This window comes from Colossoma macropomum, unplaced genomic scaffold (genome assembly GCF_904425465.1).
Source record: "Colossoma macropomum unplaced genomic scaffold, Colossoma_macropomum, whole genome shotgun sequence".
NCBI lineage: Eukaryota > Metazoa > Chordata > Actinopteri > Characiformes > Serrasalmidae > Colossoma > Colossoma macropomum.
In genome coordinates this window covers 4,641,716-4,658,552 of record NW_023494785.1, presented here as the reverse complement: position 1 = coordinate 4,658,552, position 16,837 = coordinate 4,641,716, and the positions used below count along the sequence as shown (strand labels likewise).

Sequence of the window (16,837 nt, the reverse complement as noted above, 5' to 3'; positions counted from 1 at the left end):
TCCTTATTATTTAGAGATAATTTTGTAATTAGACTGATATGTAGGTTATGTGGTGAGGAGAGTGAGGGGTGTGGGCCCACATACTCAGGGTTTAAAGGGTTAAATATAATCCATATCCTAGTGTTTTGTTAAAATCTACTTTTTTCCCTTCATCTATATTATGCTTGTTTATATCTCTGCTTTGCAACATGCTCTGAACACTGTATATGAAAGCAAATGATGATTATTATTATTATTATTATTATTATTATTTCTATTATTCAGTGCTGAGCTCCAGGGCAGAGAGTCTGGGGAACACTGCCGCTCCAAAGCCATCTCAGCTCACCGCTCAGTCCTCTGTACCTCCGGATACCTCGGCCACATCCTATGTAGCCTCTGCTCTCGCCTCCTTATACGCCAGCAGCACCGGCTCAGCTGCAGAGCCCTCTAAAGACCAAAGAGCCGCTCCAGTGCCTAACCACCTGGCCTCCAGCCCCCGGCGTCCAGATCTCTCCAGGGCGCGGACAGAGAGCCTGCAGGAGTCCGATGGAGATTTGGGGCTCGGAGTCAGATCCGAAAAAGCTCAGAGGAGACAGCAGCTTGGAGATTTGCCGGTTTGCCGGAGCTTTGATGCTTCGGTATTGCAGCGGCCGGTGATCCGGAGGCCACACCCCAGGGGCGTTGGAAGGGAAGGGGAAGGAATCGAGGGTGCTGAGGCCACAGTGGTGGTGTTGAGGAGGGAAAAATCGGGCCCTCCTCCTCTCCGACACCCATCCTACATCCAGGCCGTGAGCGAGGGAGAGAGAGGGGGAGAGCGCGCCACAGCGACCCCCACCTTCTGGCTGCCCAACGACGCCCGCAGAGACATGCACATACAGAGGCTAGGGGAGCAGCACAAGGCCTCGGGGTCAGCAGACCTGGACGATTCACTGGACTCCATCCCCTTCATTGGTAAGAGCCAGAGCATTTTTTTGTCTGTGTAGTAAAGTTGTTAGTATCAGTGTGGATCAGAGCCAGCATATTTTAATGGATCGGTTATGGTCCATATCCCATGTGTCCAGCAGTTAAAACATGGGCCTAATCTAGAATTCTATCCAGTCCGCAAAAGTATTTTAATTTTCTATTAATATTAGCCCGTTTCACAATGCGCTGCACTACAGTCTCCAGCATGCACTGCAACATAATGCGCTCCGACTCTCCTACACCAACAGTCTATGGGACAGCGGTTTCACCTTAATTCTATACAATTCTACACAACTCTATGCAGTTCCACACCAGTCATATCACCAAACGCACTAGCTGCATTTCAGCTGCAGTTCAACCAACACAAACATTTAAAGTCAGCTCAGCAGCTCAGAAACTGAGCCCCAGAACTAACAAACATGCAGCAAAGAAAGGATGCCAGGCGTCTAGATCCAGCAAATAGGTAGGTTTAAAAGGCCGAGCTCCTGGGAACATTTACATTTTGAATATTTCAAGTATTTATGTAATATTTCAAGGTCTATAATAAGTGTCTGTATTTTACTGCTGAAGTTTTTATGTATTTTCTATAAACAAGGGCCACTTTGGGTTACAGCACAACATTAATTAAAAATGAAATACATTTTTTTTCTCTGGCCCACAGATTTGATGAGATTTTTTTAATATGGCCCCTTTAGTGGTTGAGTTTGAAACTCCTGGTCCATATTAAGCCAGATCCATTTCCGGTCCTTTGTTTCTTTTGTTTGCGCTCTATTTATGCCACTGTCGCAGATGTGATGTGAACAGCCATTATCCACAAGCTGCAGCAGTGAGGAGCGTTTTCAGAAGTGGTCGAAATGTCTGCAGTGTGGATCTGTTTTAAAGAAGAAAACGTAAACTTGTAACATCTGCAGTGCCAGTTTGTCCACTGCATTGTAACCCAGCCTTTTGTCAAAATATGAGCGCTTAAAATGAGTGAGTGGCTCTTACACTTCTCTTTTTTTGACACCACGAACGACATTACACTACAAGAGTGATGAATAAGAGTGATAAGAATACACTCCCACCGCATTTTTCACTCGTGAGTCTCATCCGGTTAAAAAACAAAAACATCTTAGGAAACGTTCTGCTTTGCCAGCTGCAAAACTTCTGCTTTAAAACTAAAATGTTAAAATAACTGTTGGCCAGATCATCAAGGAGGGTCAGTCAGATTAGACCAATATTAGACGCAGTATGAAATGGTCATGTTTAAAAAAGTCAGGCAAAAACAAAACATATTAGCCCAGATTGTCACATTATGCACGTAGCATTTATCATCAGCCTAGCATATTTTACCTAAATTGGCTTTATTATCTATGAAAACAAGATTGAATCAGTCATTATTGGCTGATAATTAACTCTAATCGGATCGGGGCAAAAGAAAACTAGATCAGGACATCCCTAATTAGAATGTAAGTTCCTTTCTGTTTTGATCAGCATCAGTACAAGGATCTGACCATTCAGTACCATATGGTCATAGATTACCCTATTATGATAGTAGCTTGTTTATTTGTTCACATTTACATGTAAATTTACATTTATTCATTTAATGCAAGTAGTGGAAGCCACACCAATGCAAAGGGCCCAGTGAACACAATGATATTAGAGCCCTATTTGTCACTATTTAATCATTAGTCACATGTGGTTGGTGTGGTGTAGTGGGTAACACCTCTGCCTTCTACGCTGTAGACTGGGGTTCAGTCCCCCGTCTGGGCAAACACCCTACACTATACCAATAAGAGTCCTTGGGCAAGACTCCTAACACTACCTTCACCTACCTGTGTAAAAAATTTAAAATTATAAGTCGCTCTGGATAAGAGCGTCTGCCAAATGCCATAAATGAAAATGTACATATTCATTTGTGTACTTGTTTTTAGTTTTTCTCAGTGAATGCACTCTTTTTTCTAATGTGTGATCGCTTATATTCTTCTTTTAGAAATCTGTGTGTTCAAAACGTCCCAGTTATCGATTATCCGTGGTGAATTTTTATATCCGAGCGCCTGTTTTTGATTTCAGTATATGCAATCATGACCCCGGGTGATGTTGCTACAGCAACCGCTCTGTTCTGTCAGGGTGCGGGGTGAGGAGGAGGGACGCTGGGAAGTTCTGAAATGTCAGACAAACGATAATATCTGCACTAGTGCTCGAGTACAAGTGGCATTTTTAACTGTAGTTATAATGGTGTAGTTATTTTTGCTTTTGCTGAATGACGTCTCGGTCTGCTAGTCAAATAAATCAGTATTTCAGTTTTTTTTTTCTCTGATTCTCGTAAGTGTATCAGTAATGAAACTTTTCCGGGAACAGAGGTTTCAGCTTCTCTCCTGAGGGAGTTGGGGTATGTGTCTGATAATCAGCTTGAGGAAGTGTGGTGGGAGGTTATCAGAGCTCTGCTGGGCAGCTGGAGGTGCTACTGTAGACTCAGACTCTTACCGAAAGCCATGGCAGACTGGGCCAGCAAAGAGGAAGTTCTTTTGTGGTCTGACATGGATTTTCACCTGTAGCGCTTCTTGTATGGCTTGTGCGTTTCCGTGTAAGTAATGTTTCCACTGGTTTTCACCTACTATAAAATGAACCGTAGAAAAAAAATCCACTTTATTAATTCCATGATGTAAAACAAACCGTGAAAAGGATATTTTAGTTCCGTGTTGTAAAATGAATCATAGGAATAATCCCAGGTTACATTAATCCTGTGCTATGAAAAAAATCTGTATGAATTATGCCAGGTTTTGTTAACCCTGTGCTATAAAGCGAACAGTAGAAATAATCCCAGGTTTTATTAATTCAATGCACTAAAAGAAACCTCTTCAGAGGTTTGTATTAATCCCATGCTATAAAACAGTTCATAAAAACAGAGGGTGTAGAAAGTCTGTTTTGTCTTTGAGAATCCTTAATATAAAAATTAGAGAATAAAATTTTTTATAACTCATAATCCTTTTTGCCCACACTGATAAACCGACAAGTCATCCACATCAGATGATATTATCGACCGACCAATATATCGGTCAGGGTCTACTTGTTAAGTATTTTAGCAAACTTGAGAAAACAAACATGTCTTGGTTGATAAGCTGCATTTGGGGTTGGGGGGAGGTAAATCAGTAAATTTGCTGATTTATGTCTTTATTCGAGAGCGAGCTGACCTGAGCTGGTCTCTCAGCACTGCAGTAACACTGACGTGGTGGTGGTGTGGTGGTGTGGTGTGGTGGTGTGGTACGAGTGGATCAGACACAGCAGTGTTGCTGGAGTTTTTAAACACTGTGTCCACTCACTGTCCACTCTATATAGCTCATCTGCTGCTGCACAGTTTGTGTTGGTCATCCTCTAGTCCTTCATCAGTGGTCACAGGACGCTGCACCACAGGACGCTGTTGGCCGGATATTTTTGGTTGGTGGACTATTCTCAGTCCAGCAGTGACACTGAGGTGTTTAAAAACTCCAGCAGCACTGCTGTGTCTGATCCACTCGTACCAGCACAACACACACTAACACACCACCACCACGTCAGTGTTACTGCAGTGCTGAGAATGATCCACCACCCAAATAGTACCTGCTCTGTGAGGGTCCATGGGGGTCCTGACCACTGAAGAACAGGGTAAAAGGGGGCTAACAAAGTATCAGAGAAACAGATGGACTACAGTCTGTAACTGTAGAACTACAAAGTGCACCTATATAGTAAGTGGAGCTGATAAAATGGACAATGAGTGTAGAAACAAGGAGGTGGTCATAATGTTACGCCTGGTCGGTGTACATCTGCTGTTCTGTTGTGAACACATACACCTACCTGACTGTGCTTTTATTGAGGATAACAGACATTGTTTTGAGTCAGCAAACACTTACAGTTAGGTGGGTAGTTCAGGTCCAGAAAGTAAAAAATCCTCCCCAGGACTTTGTTCCAGCTGCCTGGCTTAAACCAAATCCTGTGGAGGACTTCTTCTTTCTGGACCTGAATTAGCCTCCTCTGCCTGCAGTCATCTGCTGACCATGTGATCAATCATTGGCTCTCTTTAATGAGCTCCGCAGTTTAAGTAACGCAGACTAAGCAAAGAAAATAAAATAAACCACACTGCAAAGTGAAAAAGAAAAAATACTTAGTATTGATAAAATATGCTTTCAGTATGACACAACTGAGCTGATAAAAACAGCCTACATTAATCAACTTTATTAAATTATTACAGTATATTATACCCGTATATGCCTACAAAATCCACGTCCTGAAGAACAGATAGGTTAGTCATCCCAGGTGAGAAATTCCGTCATTGTTTTAGTCGGTTTTAGTGGTTGGTATGGTGTAGAGGGCAACACCTCTGCCCTCCACGCTGGAGCCTGGGGCTCAATCCCCCACCTGGGCAAGCACCCTACACTATACCAGTAAGAGTCCTTGGGCAGGACTCCTAATGCGACCTTCGCCTACCTGTGAAATGATCAGATTGTAAGTTGCTCTGGATTAGACTCTGCCGAATGCCGTAAATGTGCATGTAGTTACACTTCGCACTTGGGCTGTCATTTAAACAGCTGTGGCTACAGACGGTTCAGGCCTGCTCACAGGGACTTTCTGCTTCTTTTGCTGGAATGAATAGAGATTGTGAGACGCGTGTCTAGTGTCCCTCACAGATAGATAAGAAGTAGTTCCACACAGCCGACGTGGTCACTGTTGATCTGCTCCTGTTATGCTGTTTGAACATGTCCATGCTGAACGCTGCTCTAGAGTGCAGGAAGTAAACAGTGTCTTTACTCATTCTCTTTACCATTCAAATTACTTGGAAAGCCTTTAACGCCGTTTTGTAAGCCTTGTCAAAACTTGCCCAAAACTCAAAGCAGCAGTTTTTGACCATATTCTGTCAGAAATTTTCAGTGATGGAAATTTTGGTTCATCACACATTTTTTTTCACTCTGAGCCCTGCAAATATAGTATCTTGTGACGTAAAATTATCGTAAATCTAGTTAATATATCCAATATTTGTCCTGTTGAGATTGTTGTAAGCTTATTTTAAGATTATTTAACTTATTTCCAAACATTTTTTACCTGTTTTAAGTCTTCTTAAGTAAAATGATCTCGCTGGATTGGCAGATAATTTTGCTTTTTTTAAGGAACGTGCTTGACACAAGCTGTATTATCTGCCAGTACAGTGAGATAATTTTACTAAATAATGTCAGAAAGCAGCTAAATAATCTTATAATAAGTGCGCAGGCATCTCAACGTAAGAAATATTAGACATATCGACTAGAATTAAGATAATTTCACTCGACAAGAAACACTTCACTTCTAATACACGGCTGGCGCTCGAGGGAGGCTGACTGCTGCTGATGGCTCTGGGCAGGTTTTTGTTTTCGCAGATGGAAATTAAGTGGCTTCTGTTGACACAAGGAAATTAGGAGGTTTTAAAGTTCCCCAGCTTTCACACTCAGCAGAGCTGCAGGACTCTGCAAGCTTAAACAGCTTGCAAATTACATTTAAATACACGTCATGCACTCTGACATGGCTTCTGGCAGCTGTTTGAGTGATAGAGGAGCTCATACAGTGCGTCAGCCTTAGGGAGCGTCTCTAAACTGCACGACGGCTCGAAGGACCGTCAGCTTTGTGTTGATAAGACGTGACGTTGTGGTGTGGTGGGGTAGAGGGTATAGCCGTGACATTGCTGATAGATTCTGCCTCAGGCTGCAGGAAAGAGGAGGCCCCTTTTTACCCTCTTCTATCCCACTTACATGTAAAGCTCTTAGCTCAGGTTCCTATGTTTTCATAGCTGAGACATCTGAACCAGGAAGGACGAGAGTTGCATCATAATGAAACGGTAGCATATTCCTGAGTGTGTTTAAGTTGCTGGCGATTTTTTTAAAGCAGATTGTGATTTTTTTTTATTCACCTTTTCTCATTCATAGTTCATTGTACTGCTGAAATTCTGTTGAAATTGCAGATTCAAAACTATAAGAACTTTTTGTAAGTAAAAGAGGAGACATTTTACTGTGATTGGAGTTTGAATTAGTGTGTACAATTTTGTTTTGCAGGAAGCAAAATGTTCTTTAGAAACCTTTGATTGTTTAATTTCATTTAGTACAAATTCACAAAATCAGGAAAAAGCAGAAAATATTTAACAGAGAATGACACAGAAGCCTCAACAACTAAAAAATAATATTAGTTTTTTTTTTTGTATTCAGTGAGTCATTCTTCACCTTTATTCCAGCTTCCATTCTTTTCAGAAGACTCACTTTCAGTTCCTCAAAGAATCTGCAGACACACCTCCAAAGTTCAGTCTTAGAAGCTGGTTGATCATTTTCTGAAGTAGTCAAACACATTCAGTGGTGTTGAGGTCTGGACTCTGGGGTGGTCAGTCCATCGTTCAGCTTCTTTGTTTGATGTGTCCGTCTCCTTTTCTCAGTGAGGTTCTTCTTGAACAGCTACACATCCTTTCAGACCCACAGCACTGAGTCGTCTTCTCACAGTGGAAGGATGGACAGAAACACCTGTGGATGTTTTCAGATCTGAAGCAGCTTGATTTTCTCCTCTCTCTCAGAGATGAAAGCTTTAAGTGCTGTTTATCTGATGGGGGCAGTTTTGGTGTCTATCAGGTCTTCCAGGTGGTTGTTATGAGTCTCGTTTTCTCTGTAGCTTTAAATCAGTTTTTGAACTCCAGTTTTAGACATTTTTGTTTTTCACTTTTGACTTCCTCATTCTTTATGCAAGTGGTTCATTATTGATATATTAATGCTGCTTTTACAGATTTCCATGTTCCTACTTCGGTTTGGAGAACACAGCATCCATTATTTCCATAACAAATCTGAAAGATTGATTCTTCATTCCACAACACAGATTTCCGCTGAGCATCAGTCCATTTCAGATGAGCTCGAGCCCAGAGAAGTTGGCGGTGTTTCTGGGTGATCTTAATACGTGATTTCCACTGTGTATGGTACGGTCTTAACTTATATTTGTTGATGCAGCAACAAACAGCATTTATCGACAATGGTTTTCAAAGTATTCCCGAGCCTACGTCATGATATCCATCAAAGAAACATGACAGTTTCAGTACAGTCATCTGAGGGGTCGAAGGTCATGAGCGCTCAGTTGTAGTTTTTGGTCTTCTCATTTATGCACAGATATTTCTCTAGTTTGATTTTCTTCTCTCTCTCAAAGATGAAAGCTTTAAGTGCTGTTGATCTAGTGGGGACAGTTTGGTGTCTGCCAGGTCTTCCAGGTGGTTGTTAGGAGGCCCATTTTCTGGAAACTCCTTTTTCCCGGCTTATTTTCCTTTGACTTTTTTGACTTTTTTGACATTTTTTATTGATTTTTCTCTTAGATTAATACAAAACCACACATATCAGTATTTGTAACAACATAAGCCCCTTTATCCTCCCCCTACCCACCCTAGCTGTGTCGGTGCAACATTCATGACCTGGTTTAATCCAGTACTGTACAAGGTTCTGTATCATTAAAAGAAAGGAAAATAAATCAATAAATAATACTAATAATGAACAACAAAATAAAAGTAAAAATGGCACTAACAACAAAGCGGATCACTGCATGTTACTCCTCTTTTAAGAGCTCTCTATAAATCTTAAATATTTGTCCCATTTACATCTGTACACTTCTAAATGCCCAAACAATTTAAATGATAGTTTTTCATATGCTGCTACTTTACCAATCTCAGCAACCCATTCTTGAAATGATGGAGGGCCTGCTTCCCTCCACCTCCTAAGGATAACCTGCCTACCAGTCATTAAACTGGTTTGAATCCATGCCTTTAAATGCTTGTCCCTGGTTACTAGCCCGGAAGGATCTCCTAAGACAGTCTTGGGCAAAAGGGGCTTTGACTACCTACTACTTTACAAACAAAATCATAAAGCGCCCTCCAAAGTTCCTGAACTGTAGGACAATAGAATAAAGTACCCCTCTTCAGACTTACAACGCCAACACTCAGCTGTGTCCTTTAAACCAAGCTTATGCAATCTAGTAGGGGTCCAATAGACCCAATGCAGAATTTTAAATTGTATAAGGCGTACTCTAAGGTCTCTAGACATTATTATATGTGTATATATATATATATATATATATATATATATATATATATATATATATATATATATATAATTACATATAAAATTTTGACTTTCCGCTTGTCTGTGCAAGAGAATTGTTTTACATTTAATATTCCCCAAACTACCTGTTGAATAATGAATAACTTGCACTTAATGGCCTTTTTGACTGGAAACAGGAGTCAGTTTGCCTTTCTAGTTAACTCTGTATTTTGTTGTGATGGGTATATTAGAGTTCACTGATGTCAAACAACAGCAGATACAGTTGAAACTCCAGTCAGGACGTATGAGATTGATAATATGTGTTTGTTATTGCAATAGTGAATCCTAGTCTTTATTAAAACAGACACATGGCCGACTTTGTAGGCATGATGTGGCTGGCGTCACGTAAGTTGTTGGCTCTACTGCACGTTTACATGAAGGCAGTCTCGGTCAGCGTGCCCATACTGATGGCAGCGTCATCACCCTCGGGGCCTGTTGGGACTGGAGTCCATGAAATTTTTTCCACCAACCTCTGTCTGCACCTGCTGACGCCATCCATCATGACTCAGACACTCGCTCAGTGCCCAGATCCAGAGCCTCCAGTAAACACAAGAATTAATCACTTCCCATTTCTGTATAATTCAGAGTCTAGTCTATTGTGTGTTTGTGCAATAGCCTACTTAGAAGTGGAATCACTTGCAGGGAAAAAAGCCTCTGTTCAGGGTGCTTTTTGAATCTGATAAGACAGTGATATCACCACTGTTTACATTAGCCCATTCAGTGTGGAACAGACTTTAACCGTGTTATAATATGAAACTGGCAGCTGTGTTTATGTGGCGTAATTATGAACTACTGTTAACCCTTTACCTGGCCAGGGCCCACGGTTTTATTACACACTTCTATAACCTAAGAACAACCAGTTTGCATTAAAGTCCTTATTGTAATTACTGAATAGTAAGCCTTAGTATGTAATAAGCCAGAGTATTAAGAGTTAATATGAATCTGGGTACAGCAGGGTTAAAACAGTCTTCAGGTATAAGCTATACGTTTTTCAGTGTAAGGAAATAAGCAGAAAACATTTATTTAACAGAAAATGACACAGAAGCCTCAACAGCTAAATATAATATTGATTTTTTCAGTATTCAGTGTGTCGCTCTTCTAATACAGCTCCAGTTCTTTTCCACTTTCAGTTCCTCAAAGAATCTGCAGACACACCTCCAAAGTTCAGTCTTAGAAGCTGGTTGATCATTTTCTGAACTAATCAAACCCATTCAGTGATGTTGAGGTCTGGACTCTGGGGCGGTCAGTCCATTGTTCAGCTTCTTTGTTTGATGTGTCCGTCTCCTTTTCTCAGTGAGGTTCTTCTTGAACAGCTACACATCCTTTCAGACCCACAGCGCTGAGTCGTCTTCTCACAGTGGAAGGATGGACAGAAACACCTGTGGATGTTTTCAGATCTGAAGCAGCTTCTTCGAGAGTTCTTTAGTAAGGAAAGTGGTTCTATATACCACCATGAACACTAAAAGAACCCTTTGCTTGATCCAGTAGTTCTTTGCATTGTTAAATTTATTCAATAGCAGAACACTTTTGAGTGCTATATAGAATCATTTCCAAGAAGATTCTATATAGAAGCATTTCTTTACTGAAGAACCCTTGAAGAACCAGCAGCTTGATTTTCTCCTCTCTCTCAAAGATGAAAGCTTTATGTGCTGTTTATCTGATGGGTGTCTAGCAGGTCTTCCAGGTAGTTGTTAGGAATCTCACTTTTCCTGTAGCTTTTAATCATTTCGGTTTTGGAAGCTCCTGTTTTTTCGCTTATTTTCCTTTGGCTTTCTGCTTTCAAGCAGATCCTGAAACATGAATGAACTTGAATTTAATACCCGTTTTGACTGGGAATTAAATAAATGATGGGTGCTCTCTGACATTTGCTCAGTGCTTTATATCATTAGACTGTTTCCTGGTTTTCCTCATAAAGGTTGGTGGTTTTTCATAACATGGTTAGGTGTAAGAGGCTGACACGAGCTGTCAGTCCGTAGGTTGAAGGTGGGGTGAGAGTTGTTTGTCCTGGAACTGGGTAGCTTGTTGTCTGAATCAGCACACGTGCATGGCTGCCTTGTTTCCTGCAACATGAGTGGCAGGCTGGACTGCTGTAGGAGGAATTTGCTGTAGCTTTTCTGAGTGGTTGAAAAGCAGGTCAGCTGATTTGTATTTATTTGTGCTGTTTCATATGAAATGTTTTCTTTGTTCCATGTGGGATCTGAGGTACAACTCAGCCTCAGCTCATCTTTCACTCCTGTACTTCCTTCCTTCCCTCTGCTGGTAAAAGCTGAGCCTTCAGCTTAGTCATTTGCATATGGTCTCAGGGTGGAGATGGCACTGTCTGCTGGGCAGTATCAGTATCGGCCTGATACAAGCAGAAACCGCTTGATCAGTTATCAGAGGAACAACAGAACGGAGAACTGCTTGCGGTGCAGCATAACATAAGGAGAAGTAGGGACATCAGAACTGTGTGTACGGTGGAGAACATTCTAGAACTGTGTGAATAGAGAAGACACTCTAGTATATTGTAAATGAACTACAGCATTCTAGAATAGTTTTAATGGGAGATAACATTCTAGAACCATGTGAATGGAGGACATTCTAGACCTGTGTGAATAGAAAACAACATTCTAGAACCACATGAATAGAGAGAATCTTCTACAACATTGTAAATGGAATACAACATTCTAGAACAGTCTGAATGGGAGATGACATTCAAGAACCATGTGAATGAAGGAGGACATTCTAGACCTGTCTGAATAAAAAAAACACATTCTAGAACCACATGAATAGGGAGAATCTTCTAGAACATTGTAAATGGAATACAACATTCTAGGACAGTCTGAATGGGAGATAACATTCTAGAACCATGTGAATGAAGGAGGACATTCTAGACCTGTGTGAATAAAAAAACAACATTCTAGAACCACATGAACAGAGAGAATCTTCTAGAACATTGTAAATGGAATACAACATTCTAGAACAGTCTGAATGGGAGATGACATTCTAGAACCATGTGAATGAAGGAGGACATTCTAGACCTGTGTGAATAGAAAACAACATCCTAGAACCACAAGAGTACGGCTGACAAGATATGTCACTGTTTTTAAAGGAGCCGCGTCCGAAAATCCTGCACTGCCAGCAGCAACGTTCTGCAGACCGCAGCAGTAAGCGGAACGATCCGAAGAGTTCAGTATTCCCAACTCTGCCATCGACTGCAGCGGTGGAATACATCAAACGTGTTTTTGGGAGCCATGGATGCCAAACATCTCGTTGTTGAATTCCAGATGAACCCAGTGTTATTCAATTTAAAATAAGGCCTTTTACCTCCTTAAATAAACGATAAACACTGCTGAAGCTCTCCTGTGATGATCATCCATTTTGTCACCTTGCCAACATTGTCATGGCTTCATGCTGCCCTTGGTCACGTTCCGCTATGAGGCGCGGAACCTGAAATGTGAGCGTTAGAGGGGAACTGTTCTGATTGTTGAGTTGTGAAAGTCCATTAGAAGGTGGCACAGGGGATAAATCTGCTCTTACTCAGACGACCTGCTTGTGTTGGGTGTTGGTTGTGCAGTTACAGTAGAGGAGGATGTAGTGGAGACTGTAGAGCCAGTCAGGGCATGTTCACCTAATCTGTCTGTGGCTCATACTCGCACACTCTCACTCTCTCTCCCTCTCTCTCTCTCAATCTCTCTCTCTCTCTGTGTCACTTAGTCTGTATCTCAAGATATGACGTCATCATCCCAGCTGATGATGCAATATAGAGTAAACGCTCTGCCCTTTTCCTCTGGACATCTGATTACGGATGTGTTTGTGTGTGTGTGTGTGTAAAGGTTTGCATGTGTGTGTGTATTTGTTTATGCCTATACATACAGTACTGTGTAAAATTCAGAAACTGCCCTTTCATTAATTTAGTTTCCAGTCCAGACTTTTAATGCACAAGTTATTCAAAAAAGTAGAAAACATTAATTTAACAGAAAATTACTGAGAAGCCTCAGCAGCTGAATATGTTTTGTTCAGTGTGTCCACGCTTTGCCTTTATTACTGCACCCATTCTTTTCAGGAGACTTGCTTTTCTCAAAGAAATCGGCAAGGATAGTTTTCCACACCTCCAAAGTTCAGTCTTAGAAGTTGGTTGCACGACCCAAATAATCCCAATTACGAATTCAGTTTATAAACGTTGTTTAATAATGTTTCCCTAACTTTGTGATTCCTACGTGTTGGGTGAAATCTTCCCAATGGTAACATCTTAAAATTAATAAACAGCTGCGATTTGCACTTTTCTCAGCAGTAATATCTAGAACCTGAATTTTTTATTTAGCCTTTACATATGTGTACATTTTAATGTAGTGTCTGACTCCATGTTGGGTGAAATTTTCCCAATGGTAACATCTTATAATGAATAATCAACTGCAGTTTGAACTTTTCTCAGCAGTAATATCTAGAACCTGAACTTTTTATTTAGCCTTTACATATGTGTACATTTTAATGTAGTGTCTGACTCCATGTTGGGTGAAATTTTCCCAATGGTAACATCTTATAATGAATAATCAACTGCAGTTTGAACTTTTCTCAGCAGTAATATCTAGAACCTGAACTTTTTATTTAGCCTTTACATATGTGTACATTTTAATGTAGTGTCTGACTCCATGTTGGGTGAAATCTTTCCAATGGTAACATCTTATAATGAATAAACAGCTGCAGTTTGCACTTAATATATCTAGAACCTGAGTTTTTTAATGCATCCTTTACATATGTGTGCATTTTAATATAGTGTCTGAATGCTTTTTGTCCAGTCAGCAGACATTATATGTGTAAATTTGCAGTGGATTTGCGCTGGAAGTTGATTAAATACTGAAAGTGCCTGAATGCCTGTTTCCTCTCACTGTAATGAGGTGTGTGTGTTTGGAAAGGTGTGGATGTTCTTATCTCTCTTAATGACCGTCGGTTCTGTGGCGCTGAATAAGCTCCTGTTTGCTCCACACAGGAGTTTAGTGCTGCACTTCAGCCTTCTGTACACTAGTGACTGGAAGAGACAGTAGATATGTCAGTGGAGAAGCTGAATTATATTGTGAGGGATAATTATGAGGATTTTGAGGAGGCGCAGCGTCGTTTTATTTATTTGTGGTATTAGTGACGAGCTGGAGCATCACCGATGACTGAAGGAGGTATTCCTTTAAGCTCTGATGTTAAGGTCTGAAAGAGTGTTTGTTTTTGTGTGTTTGTTTGGGTGAGTAGATTGTTCATTGCTTGTTTATCTGTGGTTAATTATTCGTCAGTTTTGTTTGGTATTGATTTGGGGTGCTGAGATGTAGGTGTGGAAGAAAACAGTTCTATATGAATCTTAATTTTTGGTTATAATGTACCTAATCTGTCTGACTTCACAAGTAGTGCCAGTTTAGGTGACCTTGCCTGTGGTCTACACACAGTGCACCTGTTACATCTGTAGCCTTAGGTCTTTGTTTCACCATCTAATAGGTTTAAACTTAAAGCTAAGCAAACTAATAAAAAACTTGAATATCACATGGTATTTTTTGTACTGTTGATATGTCAAAAAATAAAAGTATCTTTCTCAAGCCTGGTTAAATAGGTTCTATATAAAAAATGAGAAAATTATTGGAAATGAAGAGAACACAAAGGCAATGTGAGATATTTTTAAACCTCTCCGTCTCCACAGACGAACCGTCCAGTCCCAGTGTTGACCATGATAACACACACATTCCTGCGTCCGCTGTCATCTCCAGCACTCCGGTCATCACCACCATCCCTCCCAGCCCCACATCACCATCCGCTGTTATCCGCCGCCAGCTCTCCCATGACCAAGGTGAGATACAAGGGGCCTTCATATACATATATATATATATATATATATATATATATATATATATATACATATACATATATATATATATATATAATTGTGGAGTGATTTTAATCCAGTATTAATCTGCAGTGTGTAATTTTACAGTCTGACAGTAATAATTCTGGAGTGATTTTAATTCAGTATAATTAGATACTTTATTCTATAACAACTGGTCGATCAAATCTTGAACATGTAGAACCTGCTCTGGTAAAACTAATCAATCTCCAGTAGTGCTTTACATTCATAGTAATTAATGAATTGATTACTACTTGATAATAAAGGCTGCAGGTTAAGGGATTAACTTCTGAACTGGTTTTTGAACATCTCCAGACTCCTTACGTCTCACGATTCTGGAGTCGGATTCTGGTACTAAAACGGAGCGGTCCAAGTCCTACGATGAGGGTTTGGATAACTTCCGGGAAGAAGGACGCGGGTAAGGTTTTAACTGTTCACATCAAAATAATTTATATTGTTATAGCAGCACTATTAGTGTGTTACTTAGTGTATGTTAAACAACCTCATGACTTTAGAATGAGATCCTTTATATCATGCTGACATAAACCGCAGTGCTGGAGTTCTTGAGGTGATGCTTTCTGTTAGCTGCTCTGCAATAGAATGTCTGCCAAATATTGTATATGTAGAAAACCCAGGAAATAGGGTCCTTGGGTTTGATGGTACACTAATGATGAGTGGTGTCACCCCAGTGATGCCTGTGCTGTTGCAGTAATGATGTGTGTTATATCTGCCTGTACAGGAGATCGATGAAGCACCTCCCTGGTCTGAGAGGACTGAGGAAGGTGAGCACAGCCTCTACTAACACTGTATGGCTCACTATTACACAGTATAGCGTACTGTCTGTGTGTGTTTGTGTGTGTTTTTGGTGACTGTTTTATCTTTTATATGCATAATAAATTCATATCAAATAAATTCTTGCTGCTACTACTGGAGGTTTGTGTATGGAAAGGTATTATTGCCTTGTTTGTGAATAAGTTCTGAAATGATCTGCAGTACAACTTTACTTCACAATTTAAAGATTAAGATGGTGGTAAAATGTATTGTAACATAAGCTGGGGTTGATATTATTTGATGAATAATATGAAGTGAGAAAAAACACAAGTTGAAGAACCAACTTGTGTAAAGGGTGGATACATTGTAGAACTGTGTGGATGGTTGGAGAATGTTGTGTGATTGTGAGAATAGTAGAATATTCTAGAACACTGCAGCTGTAGGAGACTATTCTAGAACAGAGCGACGGGAAGAATATGCGAATGAAAAGCAACATTCTAGAACAGTGTGAAGTTGGGAGAACATTATAGAGCTTTGTGAATGAAAGGCGCATTCTAGAACAGTGTGAATTTGTGAATTTGGGAGAACATCATAGAGATTTGTGAATGAAAGGCAACATTCTAGAACAGTGAATTTGGGAGAACATTATAGAGCATTGTGAATGAAAGGCAACATTCTAGAACAGTGAATTTGGAAGAACATCATAGAGGTTTGTGAATGAAAGGCAACATTCTAGAACAGTGAATTTGGGAGAACATTATAGAGCATTGTGAATGAAAGGCAACATTCTAGAACAGTGAATTTGGGAGAACATTATAGAGCATTGTGAATGAAAGGCAACATTCTAGAACAGTGAATTTGGAAGAACATCATAGAGGTTTGTGAATGAAAGGCAACATTCTAGAACAGTGAATTTGGGAGAACATTATAGAGCATTGTGAATGAAAGGCAACATTCTAGAACAGTGAATTTGGGAGAACATTATAGAGCATTGTGAATGAAAGGCAACATTCTAGAACAGTGAATTTGGAAGAACATCATAGAGGTTTGTGAATGAAAGGCAACATTCTAGAACAGTGAATTTGGGAGAACGTTATAGAGCATTGTGAATGAAAGGCAACATTCTAGAACAGTGAATTTTGGAGAACATTATAGAGCATTGTGA

The 16,837-nt window shown here is 40.2% G+C and overlaps 1 protein-coding gene across 1 annotated transcript in view; it reads left to right on the top strand.

Moving 5' to 3' along the window:
• Positions 1–16,837, top strand: part of LOC118815495 (rho GTPase-activating protein 21-like) — a 103,253-nt gene that overhangs the window by 64,649 nt on the left and 21,767 nt on the right. Inside the window, exons 12-15 of the mRNA XM_036581650.1 lie at positions 265–930; positions 14,701–14,847; positions 15,217–15,319; positions 15,641–15,683. Of these exons, the coding sequence (XP_036437543.1) occupies positions 265–930; positions 14,701–14,847; positions 15,217–15,319; positions 15,641–15,683 (959 nt within the window). The remainder of the gene's footprint in view (positions 1–264; positions 931–14,700; positions 14,848–15,216; positions 15,320–15,640; positions 15,684–16,837) is intronic.